We start from the raw sequence: 18,975 nt of genomic DNA, 5'->3' as shown, positions 1-18,975 counted from the left end.
ATTTTATCCAAGGAGTTGCTAAAAGTAAAAAAAAAAAAACTTGGCCAGAAGTTCAAATTTTGGGTAATTAAATTCTGACTTAACATAGTGCGGTTTGTCATCTACATAAAGTCACACATCTGTTTAGGAATAACTTTGACAGACTTCTCTGTCTTTAAGGAGCTTTCAGAGTTTATGCTATTACAGCATATTGATAACAGTGTCCAGTGAATTTTTCTCCATTCTTTTCATGGATATTCATAAAAATGATGTTTTCCCCATTTCTCCGGGTTCTTTATGGGTTTGGATCCAAGACTTACTTGATAATGTACGTACTTCACCTTGAACATCAGTGGTATGATGAAAGAACATGCAGTGCATTGGACTGATCGGGTCCTGTAGAACCATGTCGTTTGTAACATGATGGCCCTTAGCCATGTGTGCCTAGTGAGCACCTGAAGTGTAGCTGTTCTAAATTGAGATGTACTGTAAATATAAAATACACATGGACTTTTGAAGACTTAGTATGAAAAAAAAAATCTCATTAGTATTTTTTATATTGATTCTGTGTTGAAATGATAATATTTTGAATAAACTGGGTTAATTAAAATATACTACATTAATTTTACCTGTTTCTTTTTTTTTTTTTTTTCTTTTGCTGTGGCTATAAAATGTTGAAAGTTATATATGTGTAGCTCCTATTATATATTTTCTGGATACTGCCCCTCCACATAAACCCTAATTTTCTATTAGTTCCTTAAATAAAGTACATGTTGTTAAACAGCTTATGAAAAAGCAAGAAAGCTCTGTTAATAGGTTAAAATTTTTCTATGCCATTTGGCCATTTTTAAGTTAGTGGAACATTACTGACAGCTTTACCAGTGTTGTTCAATAGGGGTTTACATGACCTTTATTTTTTTTTTAATTTTTTTTAATGTTTTTATTTATTTTTGAGACAGAGAGAGACAGAGCATAAGCAGGGGAGGGGCAGAGAGAAAGGGAGACACAGAATCTGAAGCAGGCTCCAGGCTCTGAGCTGTCAGCACAAAGCCAGATGTGGGGCTTGAACTCACGGACTGTGAGATCATGACCTGAGCCAAAGTTGGTCGCTCAACCGACTGAGCCACCCAGGCACCCCTACATGACCTTTAATACCCATCATGTTGTATTTTGCACAGGGGTGAGGCAAAGATGGAGGTGGAGGTTTGGGGGACAGGTAGCATATCTTCCCTATCAAAATGATGTTATCATAACCTACAAAATAACATGTGGTCATAAAAATTTGAATATAGTGATCCAGTTGTATTTATTTCAATGAGGTTGAATTCCGCCTTTTTCTCTCCTTCCTCCTTTCTAGTGATTTCCTATTTAATATTAACTACTAGGAATATATCCTAATTTCATCCTATGCCAAAAGAAGGTGGACTTTTGCAATAATTCAAATGTACACATAGTCAGTGAGATTATACAAATTTACTAAGTGCTAACTTTTTATACACTAGTGAAGATTTAAGGGCATGTAGCTGGCTCGGTTGGTAGAGCATGTAACTCTTGATCTCAGGGTCATGAGTTTGAGCCCCATGTGTGGCATGGAGTTTACTTAAAATAAAATATTTTTTAAAATATAGTAAAGAATTATAGAGTATTTTTTTCTTCTCTTTTAATCTTTCATTCTGTCAGTGGAGAATACAATACTATTTTTTTTTTTTCAAAAAAAAATACTAGTACTGTTTTTATGCAGTCTGTTAAGTATCAGTGCTTTTTACCTTTTGGTTCTATTTAATGAAAATCTTACTGGTTTCAGTAAATCTAGTTATTATACCCACAATAACATTGTCACACTCACCCCCAGTATAGGTCCCTTATCATTCAAATTATTTTTCTTTGTGTCATTATTGGCCTTTAATAAGTAATTTTTAAATGTAGAGAATTTATTGTAGACTTGATTGTGTTTTATTGATACAAATATTAGCAGAGACTATATAATAGTATGTTTTATTTTTTTTTAATTTTTAGCACATTATTAAGTTTCACCGTGCATCAAAAGCAAATAAAAAGCCCATGCAGTTGCCAAGATCTATGGTCAAATCATTACTTTACCAGATTCTTGATGGTATCCATTACCTCCATGCAAATTGGGTGCTTCACAGAGATCTGGTAAGTATGTTTCTTTTAAATTGATCAATATGGGTTTTTTTGACCTCTTTTTAAAAATACCTTTTCTTCTTGGTACAACTATTATGAACATTGATTATAGAAAATTTTGAAAATACATAAAACCAAAAAAGAAGGAAATAAAAATCACCCATAAGCCTACGCTTAAAAGAGTACCCTTATTAACATTTGGTATATGTTCTTTCATTACATTTATGCATAGCTATAAAATGTCTGTGTGGTTTTCAATGCATAATTGGTATAATCTTAATGGAATAGTCACATGTAAAATAAGTACCTTTCAGTCCATTTTGTTCTTCACATTATTGCTCATTTTCAGTAAAAATATTAATTAAAGATTGAGTTCTTACTGTTTTTTTCCCTTAAGAGCTAAACGGAAATAATGACCCTGCATCCAGTAAATAGAACGCTGTCAGTATTATCAATAAAGGTTGTTATCAGTATTATGAACAAATCAAATGTTTGATTTTACCTTTTTTTCAGTACACATGTAACAAACATTTGTTCGTGTCAGATTCCATGCCAGTTATCTTTGCATTGTTGTTATTTTAGTTTATGTTGATGAGATTTTTTTTTGTTTCTTTGTAAGAAAATATGGGTACTGAATAGTTGTAATAATCATGAGTTTAAAATTGGAAGTTTTGTTCCTAACTCTCCTTGAAAAAATGGTTTCAAGATCATTATTTCTTAGGCTTTTGGAGATTCTAGGGATATGGTAGGGATGAATCTAGGTCAACTCAGTTTTACTAATTGAGGAAAAGTATTTATTATAGAAAGGAATGAATACACAAGAAGATCTAGTTAGTACCTGTGGCTACATTGTCAGGCCTTGTCATCTGACTTGACCGTCTGTTGCCGTGGCATTGAAGATAAATTGGAGCCAAATGCCAGTGACCACAAAGATGGGTTTACCATTTCAACAGATGCATTTCACCTCATAATTCTGAACTGTAAAGTTCTCAAAGACTTCCACCTATCCACTTTACTATTAACCATGAATCAGCACATTTTTCTGTGGTTACATGAGGTTGTTCTAAATCAAACCCTCTCCTTCATTAATTTTTTATGTAATTAACATAAGCTATGTGAGTTATTTTTGAGGTCATGATCACGTTTGAATCATCGATCAAAATCTTTTATTGAAGACTAATTTCAACTCTTCTCTTTTTTCACAACACTGTGTATTTTATTCTCAATAGCATAGATTCACAGATTTTATTTCTGATGTTGTCGCCTGAGTGTCCACTGGGACTAAAACTCAGGATGACTAGGACCTGGTTTTCTCTTTGTTGGCTTGCTGCTGCTTTAATGTCTATATTAGTTACGGCATCACCCTTTTCTCAGCCTAGAAGGTTCTTTTACCCCTTGCAAACCCTTGCACTGTACATCTAGGCCTTGCCTGGTCTTGTCAGTTTCATCTCTAAGCTCTCTCTTCCATCTGTCTATTTCCATCTCTAGTGCCTCATTCCTAGTTCAGGCCTTTATTATCTCTTTCTTGCAGTATGGTACTAGCCTCTTAACTTGTCTCCTTGCAAACAATCTCTTTCCCTTCCATCCACTGTAGACCTTCTGGATAATTACACAGCTCCTGATCAAGAACTTTGAAATAGTTCCTCATTGCCTACAGACCAAAGCTCTAGTTCCTTATTGGGCTTTCAAGGTCATAGCAGATATAGCTCCAACTGTCTTTAGAATTTTTCTTTATCCCAATCCTGTAATCTTTCACTTACACTATACCATTAAACTATTGATTGTCCCCTGTGTCATCCTGAGATTTCCTGCCTCAATGACCTTTATTTATTACCCCATCTGTACATATTCAAATACTACTTGTCTGTGAGGACTTGCACAAATGTTAAAACTTATCCTCATATCCATTCCTACTTGGAAATAAGATCTCCTTTTTTTTTTTTTTTTAATGTTTATTTATTTTTGAGAACGAGAGAGACAGAGTGTGAATTGGGCAAGGGCAGAGAGAGAGAGGGAGGCACAGAATCCAAAGCAGCCTCCAAGCTCTGGACACGGAACCCGGCGTGGGGCTTGAACTCACAAACTGTGAGATCATGACCTGAGGCGAAGTCGGACGCTTAACCGACTGAGCCACCCAGGCGCCCCAATAATCTCTCCTTCTTGTTGGTTGCCGTGGTACTTCTTTACTTCTCTTACGGCACTTATCTGTTAGTATTATAGTGGCTGTCTTAGATCATCTTCTAGACCATACATTTCTTGAGAGAGCAGGGTCTACGAATCCTTTTGGCACATTAGCAGTACTCGAGTACACAACAGGTCCTGAGTAAATATTTCCTCAGTGAATTAATATGAGTAAGAATAGATTCTTACGGTATGCTTCTGGATCAAGTAACATATTTATATTTCAACACACTGTCCTCAATAAACATTTATTATTACCTTGTGTGTTTAAAGCAAGGATATATGGGGACAGTACACATACGATTGCATTAAAGACCTTCTCCGGAGTTTACTCTCAGAGAAGAAACACGACATACGCATAAACAGTTATGCTGTAAGATAGGTGAGAAAGATGGTGATCATGGCTACGTGATAGGCACAGATTAAATGCTACTCAAGCTTAGAAGAGGTTATGAGGAGGGGATGAGGGAAAGTTTCAAGAGAGCTGCCACTTGAGCTAGACGTTGAAGTCGGAATCTACCCTGTGAGAGCCTACTCAGTTCTTCTCGCTGATCATGAGTACTGATAGCTGGACCACATTGTCATGGTTTTGCCAAAGTATTTTCAGGAGTAGAAGATTTAAACTGTATGTTTACTTGAGATAGATTCTCTAGTAAGTATAGAAATACAAAGCGTATCACATATGAATGTGGTGTTGAAAGCATGATGGGGACATGCAAAAAATTATTTTTTGTGCAATAGAGTTGCAGTTTCAGTCGGTGAGTGTTTTTTCTTAATGCTTCATTTCCCATTGACATAAGAAATTGGGCCTTTACACTATTTGTTAGTCACAATTATTTCAGAGTATATACTGTCTCTGCAAGATCCAGAGTTAAAGGTGTTAGAGTAAATGTGAATTTGCAATGTAATAATACAACCCCCCAAATTTAAAAAGTAAATAAAAAAATCAGTGTTTTGGACTTTACAAAAGAAGCATTATACCATCAAAGAAGGTTGGGGTTTTTCTTTTTAAAAAAAAATTTTTTTTTGACGTTTATTTATTTTTGAGACAGAGAGAGACAGAGCATGAACGGGGGAGGGGCAGAGAGAGAGGGAGACACAGAATTGGAAACAGGCTCCAGGCTCTGAACCATCAGCCCAGAGCCCGATGCGGGGCTCGAACTCATGGACCGTGAGATCGTGACCTGAGCTGAAGTCGGACGCTTAACCGACTGAGCCACCCAGGCGCCCCAAGGTTGGGGTTTTTCATTGTGATTGATTATATATCTGTAATAGTAGTTAGCTATGTCATATGGATCCTAAAATTTACCAGAAGTAGAGAATTTAAACAAAGTCACTAAAAATATTACTTACATTGAGGAATTGCTTTAAAAAGAAAGGAGAAGAGGAGCTAAATATATTTATCTTGGCTGAGACAATGAAGTAGAGACATAAGTCTATAAATATTTGGAACTTGTAAACACCAAGGGAAAAAAGATGTATTTTAATTTTATAGCAGGATATAGCTAAGAGTAAGAAGATGAAATATAGGATGACTCACTTTTATGAGATTACTGTTCGGGTAGGTTGGAAGGATGCCAAGATAAATAGTTGATCCTGTTTTCAAAATTATGAGCTCCTGGGGAGTAAGGATCATATCTTACTAATTTTTGTATTCCTAGTGTTGGCATATTGTTTGTGCTCATAAGTTACTTGAATTTCAGCAAGGCATCTGGCAATTGCACGTTATTCTTTAGCAAAGAGAAATAGTGGCTAAATGGTTGTATTGTTAAGTAGATTTACGGCTTCTTGGTTATGAGTTTTGCTACTGGATCAGTGGCATAAACTGAACTGTGCGTTAAACCATCTCTTCATCACTTTATCATATCTCAGTACCTAAAACATGATAAATGCTAGGTCTTTATCAAATGAAAGATCTGAGTAAATGCTCTAGGGCCCTGACCTGCTCTGACTTTTAAAAAATATTTGTGGTGGTTCCAAACCAAAACTCTAACTTTAGTTTTGAATGGTAATTATTGTCCATAATAGTGGGTGAATTTGTACTCTTTTGAAGTCTATGAGCACAGATAACTATATCTTTTGCAAACATGGTACATGGAAATTTAGTTGAGGGAGAAAATAATTTTGTAGCCAGTAATCTTTTGGGTTTTGTTATTAGTTACCATCTACTGCACTTTTGGATTGTCAAAAAATCACTTCTGACACAGACCTAAAGACTTATTTATTCTATTAGAGGTTAATAGTAGTAGTAATAATAATAATAATAATAATAAACTTGCCAATTCTTAGAGTCAAATGTAATTCAGCTGGTTAAAGGAAATGATGTAATAGATACTCTAGCTATAGAGAAATGTGTAGTGTATGACCCTGGATACTTTGTCATACTAACTAATGAAGAGCTATTTTAGTTTTGTTTTATTTTTTTCCTCATGATACCTGCTCGTTCAGGCAAAATACTTGATTTTTTTAAAAAATTATTTTAATGCTTATTTATTTTTCAGAGAGAGAGAGCGCACGCGCAAGTGAGCATGCGTGGGGGAGGGGCAGAGAGAGAGAGAGAGGGAGACACAGGATCCGAAGCAGGCTCCAGGCTCTGAGCTGTCAGCACAGAGCCCTACGGGGGGGGGGATCGAACTCGTGACCGTAAGATCATGACCTGAGCTGAAGTCGGACACTTAACCGACTGAGCCACCCAGACACCCCCAGAATACTTGATTTTTTAACAGCATTCTGGGTTGTCTATGACATGTTGGCTATGTATGTTGTAAGTCTGTATTAGTTACCTATTGTCGTATGACAATTTGCCCCAAAACTCAGTGGCTTTCAAGACGTTTAAATATTTATCATCTCCTAGGTTCTATGGGTCAGGAATCTAGGTGTGGCTTATCTGGATCCTGTTTTACAGTCTCCTTAAAAGACTGCAGTCACCTGGAGTCTTGACTGTGAAGCATCTGCTTCCTTATTCAGTCACGTGGTTGTTAGCAGGCTTCATTTCCTCCTGAGCTGATCGGTGGAAGGTGAAAGCTTTCCTTGGTTCTTTGCCACCTCAGCTTCTCCACAGACCATCTTACAACATGGCAGTTTTCTTCACCAGAGTGAGCAAACAAGATGGTGGAGAGTGTGTGTTAGCAAGATGGAAGTCGCAGTCTTCTGTTAGTGAATCATGGAAGTGACATCCCATCACCAGAGGTCACTTTTACAGCCCACACTCACAGGAAGTAATTACACAAGGGTGTGTTTACTGGGGGCAGGGATATTGGAAACCATGTCCGAAGCTGCCTACCACCAACTTTAAGAGACTTTAAAATGGATCCTATTATTGTCCTATTTAGTAGAAATATAAAAGAAAAATACAAGTCCCTCCTTTCCATATTAAAAAGTTGCTTGAGTGGCAAGAGGATAGTTCTGGTTCTAAAGAGCTAAAAAAATATTATAATGTACCAATTATCCCTTCCCTTTTACAAACATTCTTTAGTGATTTATTTCCAGAATTTGGCATATGTTCCTTGCATTTCCTCTCCTCTCCTGTGCCCTCCATTCCTCCTGCACCCATTATTGAACCACAAGTTTAATCTTAAATCTAGAGGGTGTGTTCAACGGAGATCCAGGATTTTTCACTTTGAACCTATCTAGAGATCCCATCTTTGTTAAACTGTCTGAGGCCTACGCTTATCACTGCTACTTTCTATTCTCTTTTTCTCGCATTTGTGTCAAACAGGGAAAAATGCAAAGAAAAATTTAAGTTTCCCACGGTCGCTAGTGCTGCCGAGTTGTAACAGGTAGCTGACGAGAAATGTTATAGTTCTTCAGCTAAGAGAGAGCATTTGAAGACTCTTTAGGAATGTCATGTATGAAAGCCCAATGTACAAAACTCACAGATGGCCTCTTTTCTACTCAGCTGGGGAAGAAGTACTGTACTGTTAATCTTTGTGAAAGTTTGATTAAAATAAGTGCTTGGCGGTTGGAGAATGGTCTAGAAATATCTGTGCGCAGCTCTTCATACCTTGTCCGACAGGGAGGTACATTAAGTCTTTAATTTTGTGTATACTAAAGAGGGCCTGACAAGGTGAATGTGCCACACTGCAAAGACACCCTTAAAATCTGACTGGAGCCATCATGCTGGCATTTTGAAGAATTTTAGTACTGTTTCAGAGTTTAGCCTTGCTTAGTTCTTACGAAATGGGAGCTTGGAGATCTTAAACTTAAAAAACATACATACATTTCTAGGAAAGCTAATCTTGATCCATAAGCCTCAGTTTACTCATTTATAAAATTGGAATAATGATAGGGACTTTGTACAGTTGTTCATCTCCTAGTCTTAGCTCCAGAGTTCCTGAATTCCTCCTAATTTCCATTCTGTAGAAGCTTCTGTACATTATTCTGGATCCCACCAGCAATCCAGAGATGCCCATTCTTTCAACTGCCTTTCCCAGGATTCCTTTATTTTTTTAATTTTATTTTGAAAAAATTTTCAAATGTTTATTTTTGAGAGAGAGAGAGAAACAGAGTCGGGGAGGGGCAGAGAGAGGAGGAGACACAGAAGCTGAAGCAGGCTCCATGCTGTTAGCACAGAGCCTGATGCCGGGCTCAGACTCACGAACTGTGAGATCATGACCTGAGGTCCGATGCTCAACTGACTGAGCCACCCAGGTGTCCCGCTCTCCTCCCCCGCCCCCCGCCCCGCCACCACAGTTCCTTTAGCCTACAACTCTAGCCCTTTCTTCTTTACAAAGTGGAGCCCTATCTGTTTATTATTTTTTATTTGATTTATTAAATTAACATGCTAATTAAAGAATTATGGCAGAAAGAGGTATTTATTTTAATATGACTTAATCATTATAATTTAGAATTCAGAGCTAACAACAAAAAAGGAAAATATGGCTTGGTTATTTTCTAACTTGCAATTTCAGGTGACTTTGGACAATTATAGATCTTGTCATGCTGAAGAATTACACTGGGGTTGCTGCTGGTGACCTTTGGTTCCTTACTAGTTCCTTAGAGCTGGGCCCTTGAGAGTCTGTGGCCCAGCAGTTCATGTCTCCAGCCTGAAGGCCTTTGATGGTAGTGATGTCATCCCTGTGCAGGGACTCCTGTTCTGCCAGTACACAGGGCCTTGTGATGATCAGGTGAGATAGTGTTTCTCAAGGTGCTCTAGATACTGTGACATATACCTGTGTCACAGGTGGGCTGTCATTTTTTTGGCATGACAGGTTTTCCGCCATCCACACCCACAGCCCAGTCATGGGAGTGTTCTGCAGAATACACGTCTGTCCATTTGAGTTGAAGTGTAATGTCCCATCTGTTCCGTAGACAGGTGATACACACGAAGAATTACACTTCTAAGAGGGCCAGCTTCAAAGGGGATGAGGCCTCTTAAGGTTCAGCTCAGGGACAGGGCTCTTTTGATGATCCCTGTCAGACAAACACAGTACCGTAGCCTGTACTGACAAACCCACGTATCTAGAAGGTGGTTTGCCAAACTAACTTCAAAGTCGCTAAGAGGTGATAGTCCAGATACATTCCACAGTGGCAGGAATAGCAGGAGCTGGTTAAGAATCAAGGGCTACAGACAGGACCCCCAGCACTTTGAGGCCTGTGTTTGAAACTGAAGAACCATTTCAGGCATACTATTTTATTAAATTACTATTATTGAGGTAGAATTTGCATATAACAAGATGTACCCATTTTAGTTACAAATTGATCAGTTTGGACAAATGTATATACCAGGGTGATCACTACCACAGGCATCCTGTGTGACTGGCACCGTAGGATGATTCAGGATCTCTTACTGAAAGTGATGGTGTCTTCATCAAGAAGGGATCTTATATGCATGAACTGATTATTTCTTTGGGAGATTGCATATGGTGATTATTTTGGGTGATAAGATTCTCGACTAAGCATTCACCTAAGTAGAAGCCTTCTGGAGGTGAGGGCCATAAATCACTTAAGTGTTGTGCATTTTCCAGGTCCGCTTTTGTTCTCATAACCCTGGCCTGCAGTGCATTTCTTAGAGACTTGAGTTCTAATCCTGGATCTGCCACTGTCCAGGGACAGTGAGCTTGGTTAAGGTTGTAGGTCTTTCCCCTTGGTGTCTTCATGAGTGACGCAAGAGGGCTCAGTTTCATAATTTCTACCTGTGACATCCTTTTTTTTGGGGCAAAAGTTCTCACATATTTATTACTGAACCAACCTACTGGTGCAAAAGCATAGTAACAGAGAACGATCATTTTCCTGGATAAAACATGTCTATTGTTCAGGTAGGCGTGATGTTTACAGAGTGAGAGGATGTGAGCACATGACCTTCATGCAGCAGAAACACAGGTGCAATCCCATATAGACCCAGGTTGGTTCTTCTCTCATGTCTCCTTTTGGAGCCGCACCTGATTTTCTCTCCAGTTTTCACCTGCAGGCACTGGGGAATGGGACAATTCTGCTTTTGATTCTGAAAGTCTCGTGAGAAGACTTGGCCAGGAAAAGTCATCCGCACCCAGCACCCATCACCGTGGTGGAGAAAAGGAGAAAGGAGCTCTACCTCTGACATTCTTAATTGTCATGATAATAAGACTGAATTATTTGATTTGAATATGAATGTCACAAATGTAAATCGAAAACTACTTTCTACTAGCATTGCTTCTCTGAGGACGGATTGTACCCATTAATGAGTAAGATAGAATCTGAATGTCTGTGCAGCACTCGTGCTGGCATTGCCATCAGTGTGGGATTTATCTTGATTATACTCTTAGTGACCTTGCAGTTAGTTAGGTAAATAGCCTTCTAGATACCTGTGTTTGTCTTGCATTAAGCTTTTTTATAATGGCTGCTTTTTATTGGTTCTTGTTCGAGAAAAGAAAACCTTATCTCTGCTGTTCAGGCCTATAACCACTCCTAAAAGGCTGGAACAAAGAAGTGTATTGTTAACTGTTGTTTGGTGCTGGGGTGGCAGGCATTGTTTATTATGAACACCCAGGTTTGATTAACATAGATTATTCAGATTGACCTACTACAGATCCCCCTAGACCATTTTAAGGTAACATGAAAGGAATCACAGCATTTAATATTATAGTCTACTCCTGAGTTACAGATAGCTTGCACCTAGTTGTAGATACGTAATTTTGAACTGAGAAAGGCATTTTTGCTTAGAAACAGTTACGTTCTCTGAATACAAAGGCCTGTTCAACCCACAATATAGCTATAAAGTGTGACACTTATAGAACTCTGAAACCTAGTTGTCATTTTAACTACATTATTATTTATAACAGGATTTCTGTGAAGGAAGTGCTGGTTTACAGAGTTAAGAATATTTGCTGTACAAACACTTTGACCTCCTAATATGTACCGGGCGCCATGTTGGGCACTGGGTATACACGGATAAATAAAATACAATCCCTTCCCTCAGTGAATGCATGGTGGAGAAGATACACAAACGGATCAGCATAAAACAGAAAGGTTTTGAAAAGACATTATGAGGTGCAGTCAGGGATTGGCTGTGCATAAAGTACTGAGAGCACAGGAGGAGAGCACCTGACCAGTTGGGATGGGGGCCGTCTTTGAGGACTCACACTGAGCTGAATCTAAAGGATGAGTAGATATTTAGAAGATGAAGGGGGCATTCCAGGCAGAGGAGACAGCTGAAATAAGGGCACGGGGTAAGAAACTGCAAGCACGCTGGTATCACTGAAGCAAAGCAAGAAATGGTGAAAGAAGCAGCAGAAGAGAAAAGTAGGGACCCAATCACGGTTAATCTTCACCGGCATGTTTTGAAGCATGGACTTTTCCCGTGGTCAGTTGGAGCTGAGCCGGTCAGGTTGCCGCTTAGGATAGACCACTCACACCGGGGTACGGAGAGTGGGTCGGAGGGTGCAGGGATGGCAGTTTTATCAGGCTGTTGTAATCAGCGGGTTGAGAAATGATGAAGGCCTGGCTGAGGTAATCAAGTGAGGAGGGGAAATAGTCGACAAATATTTAGGAAGTAAGATAATCAGATCTGAGGATTAGATAGATGTGAGGGATAAAGGACAGGGTGTTCCGACTTCTGCTTTTGTTGACTGAGAAGAGAATACCAGAAAAACAGGAAAAATTCAGTTTGAACACACGAAGTTTGAGAGGATTGTGGAGAAGGCCAGCGGAAGTTTGAGAGGATTGTGGAGAAGGCCAGCGTACCGTTTGACGTAACCGTAAGCCATATAGAAGTTTGGAGATGTATGGTTATGGATTCGAGAGTCATTAGCATATGGGTGGTTGCTGAAACTCCAGAATAAACCAAAATCAGATTTTTTAAAAACCTGTTCTATCCACAAACAGAGTGTTCCTATGAAATCTTTTGGAAGCTGAAATGGAGGAAAGTGAAGAAGTACTAACCACTGATTTACATGGAAAATTTTTTGAGCATTCCCAGACCCCCAAAATAACCTCTCTTAGGCTTTTCTGATGCCTTAGGACACATCTCGCTAACAGATGCACAAAATAAATCCAGAGAAAGAACAGATGTTCCTAGTTGAAAGCTATGGCAGGCTGATGCTGAGTGTGGTCTTGGGGAAGGAGCCCGGTGGGGGCCGTCTCCCCGCCCGGGGCGTGCTGGCTCTGTGAGGGCTGCTGCAAAGCAAATGCTAAATGCTGTTTTCACTTTTCACCTTTTTTCCTAAAAACAAAAATCCTCTTCATGTATCTTTCAGTTCGAAAGAAATAGGTATTAATGCAGATTTTTTGTGAAAGTAAAGTGGTGTAACTGAACTTTTGAAAAGCAGGGGATACCCATATTCAGAAGTGAGCTTGGCATATTTTGGGGAAGGTACTGACTCTAGTTTCTTACAACTTCATTCATGCATTCATTTATATTTTTATTTTTTCCTTAAGATTTTATTTATTTATTTATTTTGACGTTTATTTATTTTTGAGACAGAGAGAGACAGAGCATGAACGGGGGAGGGGCAGAGAGAGAGGGAGACACAGAATCGGAAGCAGGCTCCAGGCTCTGAGCCATCAGCCCAGAGCCCGACCCGGGGCTCGAACTCACGGACCGCGAGATCGTGACCTGAGCTGAAGTCGGACGCTTAACCGACTGAGCCACCCAGGCGCCCCAAGATTTTATTTTTAAGTAATCTCCACACCCAATGTGGAGCTCAAACTCGCAGCCCCACGGTCAGGAGTCACATGCTCCACCCACTGAGCCAGCCATGTGCCCCACAGTTTCTTTTAAAATTGAAAACTTTCCAAAAAAAATTGAAAACTTTCAGGGCACCTGGGTGTCTCAGTTGGTTAAGCGCCGACTTCGGCTCAGGTCACCATCTCACGGTTCACGGGTTTGAGCCCCATGTTGGGCTCTGTGCTGACAGCTCAGAGCCTGAAGCCTGATTTGGATTCTGTGTCTCCCTCTCTCTCTGCCCCTCCCCTGCTCACGCTCTGTCTCTGTCTCTCAAAACTAAATAAAGGTTAAAAAAAATTTTTTTTTAAAAATTGAAAACTTGCCTACCAAAAGACCATGCGTACTAACCACTGACAATTTTTATTCACTCATCCAATAAATGTTTATTAAATGTTAAGTCCCTGGATTTCAGCAGATACAAAAAGCAGTGACAGAAATATCCTCCCTGCCCTTTGGGAGGTTCCAGTCATAATGATCAGATTCTTCATATTTGTAAACCCTCTACTATCAATGAGGTTATTTTAAGGGGTAAACGGTGATGATAAACTGACTCTATTAGCAAATGACTGTTGTGTTTGCTAAATGATAAAAAAAACAACAACATATTTATCTCCCCTTTAGTTCGCTGCTCGGTTTGTTACAACACAGAATCTTTTTTGTTCAAGTTGAACAATGGAGAACAGAATAAAGAAAGGCACAAACACTGATGGTTTTCTCCTGGAATGTAGTTTTGTATCAGATGTGAGGAGAGTTGTGTGCTACTACATTTATTTTTATTTATTTATTTATTTATTTATTTATTTATTTATTTATTTTTAAAATTTTTTTTAATGTTTATTTATTTTTGAGAGAGAGACAGAGCATGAGCAGGGGAGGAACAGAGAGAGAAGGAGACACAGAATCTGAAACAGGCTCCAGGCTCTGAGCTGTCAGCACAGAGCCCGACGCGGGGCTCGAACTCACAAACTCAGATCATGACCTGAGCGGAAGCCGGACGCTCAACCGACTGAGCCACCCAGGCACCCCAACTACATTTAAATAAAAGAATAGTTGTAGCCATCAATACTAGGTTAGCACTATTCATTGTTTAAAAACTAGTCTGATTGATGTTCTGATTGGTTTTGTCCTTATTATTCAGGGTTGTAGACAGTTGTGTTTGTATTTTCCTCTCTTTATTGGTGCTGATAAGAGTCATCTTGTGGCTTCATATTTTTGTCCCAAATGTCCTGGGGTGGGGAGCACAAAGCAAATGTAGTAGGGCATTTGTGTATCTTTAGGCCATTCTATTTATGAGGTGCCAATTAACTAAAATTAAATTTAACCCTGTGGAAAAAAACTGATTCTATAGGAGGAAAAAGCAAATCTGAAGTACATGTAAAGCCTCATGAATGTAAATTCAAGAATTAATAACTAAATCCTGCTAAAATGCAGGTATTTCAAGAATAGTTTTTAAGTAATCATATTGCTTATCACATGATTTCCCTGACTTTGGCCTTTAAAATGCAATTTAACTAAAATGAACCCTGCGGCCTTGATGTGTCTATCCGATTTTATTGCTGATAACTTAAATGCGAAGCATCCAACTCCTGCCATTTCTGCGGTTTCTATGGTAACTAAAGTGTGCAAACCCAGCAGTATCACTTTCTTTCACAGCTGGCGTTTTGTGTTCGCAGTAAGAGGAGTTTTAGTAAAGCATAGTCTGTGTTAATTGGGATGTAAGTAGGTCAGAACGACTTTGGTATCCTCTCCTCGTTCTTTTTGGTGTGTGTGGGTGTAGGTGCATGTGCGTGAGCTGCAGTTCCCTTTATATTTTTTTAAAGGGTATACGCTCACTTAGATCAATCACTATTAAAGTTAATCTTTTGAAAATTAAGCATAATATCTGGAAAAATGACTTGATTTGGAATCTTGAAGATTAGGTGGAGTTCTGAGACTTGCCCCAGCCCTGTGGGCCTTGGAGAATTCCTGTTATAAAAAAGGAAATGATTGATATGAAAATGCTTTGAATATTTAAATCCTTTTTATTGGTGGTCATGACATTTATTTTGTTGTTATTGTTCTTTTGAACCATCAAATATCTTATGAGCTGAACATGTATTTACTTATTCTTAACATTTATTTACTTGTTATGTGTAATCCCAGTTACGGGGTGTATATATTTTTTAAATGTTTATTTATTTTGAGAGTGGGGGAAGGGCAGAGAGAGAATCTCAAGCAGGCTCCACACTCAGCCTGGAGCCTGACGTGGGGCTCAGTCCCACGACCCTGAGATTGTGACCGGAACCCAAATCAAGAGTCGGATGCTTCACTGACTGAGCCACCCAGGTGCCCCAAGGTGTGCATTTAAAAATAACATCCTGTGGGGCGCCTGGGTGGCGCAGTCGGTTAAGCTTCCGACTTCAGCCAGGTCACGATCTCGCGGTCCGTGAGTTCGAGCCCCGCGTCAGGCTCTGGGCTGATGGCTCAGAGCCTGGAGCCATCTGTGTTTCCGATTCTGTGTGTCTCCCTCTCTCTCTGCCCCTTCCCCGTTCATGCTCTGTCTCTCTCTGTCCCAAAAATAAATAAACGTTGAAAAAAAAAAAAAAAATAAATAAATAAATAAAAATAACATCCTGTGCAATTCTAGATCGTCACCTGACTACAGGAGCCCTTCTCTGTGGATACTGCCCAAACTCTGCATTCCTTTCTCAGACTGTATGAAAGAGCTTATAGCCACTGCTCCCCACTGTACATGGGGACCCCACAGTTAGAGATTCCATAGGCTTCAAGTATCCTCTGTAAAAGGTATTTTTGGGCACCTAGGCGGCTTAGTCGGTTAAGTGCCCTAACTCTTGGTTTCAGCTCAGGTCATGATCTCAGGGTCGTGGGCTCAAGCTCCAAGTGTGGCTGAGGGTGGAGTCTGCTTGAGATTCTCTCTCTCTCTCTCTCTCTCTCTCTCTCTCTCTCTCTGCCCCTCCTGTACGTGCTTTCTCTCTTTTTCTCTCAAAATAAATAAACTTAAAAAAAAAAAAAGATATTTCTACAAACTTCAGTACCAGTTAGAATCCCTGTTTCTCTCTCTCTGTATCCTCATTCCACTGTGGAAGGGGTCGTTGAAAGCTATTCTCTGTTTCTACACAGCATGACTGCAGGAACTTCTAATGAGAGTTAGCTAACAGTGATCTAAGACCAGCTTCCTGCTCTTCTGCCATTCAAATGCTCATCATCTATTTTCATTTCTTACGTGAATCAACTTTGCTCCCGTATCATATACTGTGTGTTTTTATCTTACAGCTTTATTTTGGAAGGATTTAAGCTCAAAATGTAAGATTACAAATAATGTAGCAGAAGATATATAAGATGGTTGATTTGATAATTCTAAGATTTTTTTAAACGTTTTATTAATTTAAGTGATCCCTATATCCAATGTGGGGTTCAAACTCATGACCCCAAGATCAAGAGTCGCATGCCCTTCTGATTGAGCCAGCCAGGTACCCCAAGAATTGTTATATCCCAGAGAGTCTATTCTCCCTAAGGCCTTCCAAAGTATACTCTAATTCTGCCTTTACCTTCTTCCCACTTATTTGGGTCTCTTTCCCTGTGTCTGTCTTCTGTAAATGCCAGGAAGTTGCCTTTTTTTATCTTTCATTCTATTGCACCTGAAGACCACCTCTTCCTTTTTAAGCTCTCTTAGCTTCTAGAACCGTATGCTGTTTTCTCTCCTTGGTTCCTCCTTCATAGGTTTTTCCCTGGGCTCTTTTTCCTCTAAACACCCTTTATTCCTCTCAGCATTATTCATTTTTATTAAAAAATGCCATTTCTTTAATTAGAAACAATACCAAAAAATATAAAATCAAACATTATAAAAATATATAATGTAGAAAATGATAATCTCTCCATATTCTGTTCTCAGAAATTTAGCAAAATGCCAAAATCCACATTGTACAACCTGTAAAAATTATGGGTAAGATGAAGTAATATAAAATGATGCCAATTCTAGTCATGTAAAACCATCATTCTGTATGATTGACAGCCCCGCCCATCTTCACCTTACCTCTCCGCTGCTTCTCCTATACTAACTCTCCTGTCATGTTGAGTCCAGCTGCATTGACCTCTTTGCTCTTTCTCCAGTTAGCCAGCCTGCTAGCTCACCAAGGTTTCCTCTCACTGCTATCCACCATGGCCTTGCCCTTCTGCAGATCTTCTGGGGGCCCTCACCTACTCTCAGAGTGCAGGCCAGACAGTGCTCAAGAACTGCTCCAAGTCTGGTACGCAAGTGACGTGTGCCCAAAGCAGAAGCATTGGGAACAGCAGGCCGGACTTCTGTTTGGTTTCCTTGTCTCTAGAATCATCAGTGCCTTATCATTCTGTCCTTCCTGATGCCCGTTGTTCTCCCTCACAAGTCTCCAGTTCTCCAGGCAAGCGCCTGTCTCAGGCCTTTCCAGCTTCTCTTTCTCTTTGCCTACACTGCCCTTCCCTTATATTCCAGCAGCTTATTACTCTACTTTCTTCAGGTCTTATCCCGAGTGTTACCTTCTCAAGGAGACATTCTCTGAGCAATTTAAATAGCACTTACTACTGTTGAAAATGACACCCTCCCAGCAGTGCATATCCCCATTCTTTGCTTTATTTTTTGTCTTTACAAAGACTATGTGCCTTACAAGGTGTAACACTGGAGAGCCTGTCACTTACCCCAGTAACTGGAACATCACCCATAGCTTGCTTCTATTTATGCCTTTCCCCCCATCCCATCTTCCTGCCTTGTCAAGAAAAACAAATATCCTGTTTTGAATCCATTATTTACTACTTTTTGTTTGTTTGTTTATTTTGAGAGAGAACACGAGTGGCAGAGAGGAAGAGAGAGAGAGAGAGAGAGAGAGAGAGAGAGAGAGAGAATATCCCAATTTCTACTGTCCGCACAGAGCCCAAGGAGGAACTCGATCTCACAAACCATGAGATCGTGACTTGAGCCGAAATCAAGAGGCAGATGCTTAACTGACTGAGCCACCCAAGCATCCCTACATTATGCACTCCTTTTTAAAAATAGGTTTATCACATTTGTATGTGTGCCTAAATAGTATATTCTTAGGTTTGCTTGGTTTTAAGTTTTAAGAAAATGGCATTCTGCTGTATATAGTCTTCTAAACTTGCTTTTTTCACTCAGCATAATGCTGCTAAGACGCAAATGTTTTTTTACCTTTATTAGTAACCTCCAAATTTTCATTGCTGTTTTCAAATTCATTGTGTGCTTCTACCACAATTAATTTCTCCATTTTCCTGTTAGCTAGAAATTTGGGTTGTGTTCAGATTTTTTCTTTTTTTCTTTTTTTTTTTTTTGACAACCTATGCTGCTAGGAACATTCTCTGGTGTGTCTAAAAATGGAATAACTGAGTCGAAGGGTATGCAATTGTTCAGGTTTGCAAGATGATGTCACATTGTTTTCCAAAGAAGTTGTACCAAGTTATTCTCTTAACAACAATGTTTTGGAGTTCCCCCTGACTTCCTACTCAGCAGTTCTTAATTTTTAACCAATATACTAGGTATAAAA

The 18,975-nt window shown here is 39.3% G+C and overlaps 1 protein-coding gene across 14 annotated transcripts in view; it reads left to right on the top strand.

Moving 5' to 3' along the window:
- The window catches only part of CDK19 (cyclin dependent kinase 19), a 194,607-nt gene that overhangs the window by 133,777 nt on the left and 41,855 nt on the right, over positions 1-18,975 (top strand). For all 14 annotated transcript variants that reach the window (XM_023254251.2, XM_023254252.2, XM_023254253.2 and 11 more), the window contains one exon: positions 1,996-2,136. In XM_023254251.2, the coding sequence (XP_023110019.1) occupies positions 1,996-2,136 (141 nt within the window). The remainder of the gene's footprint in view (positions 1-1,995; positions 2,137-18,975) is intronic.

This window comes from Felis catus, chromosome B2 (genome assembly GCF_018350175.1).
Source record: "Felis catus isolate Fca126 chromosome B2, F.catus_Fca126_mat1.0, whole genome shotgun sequence".
Classification (NCBI taxonomy): domain Eukaryota; kingdom Metazoa; phylum Chordata; class Mammalia; order Carnivora; family Felidae; genus Felis; species Felis catus.
This window is presented reverse-complemented; position numbering and strand designations above follow the sequence as displayed.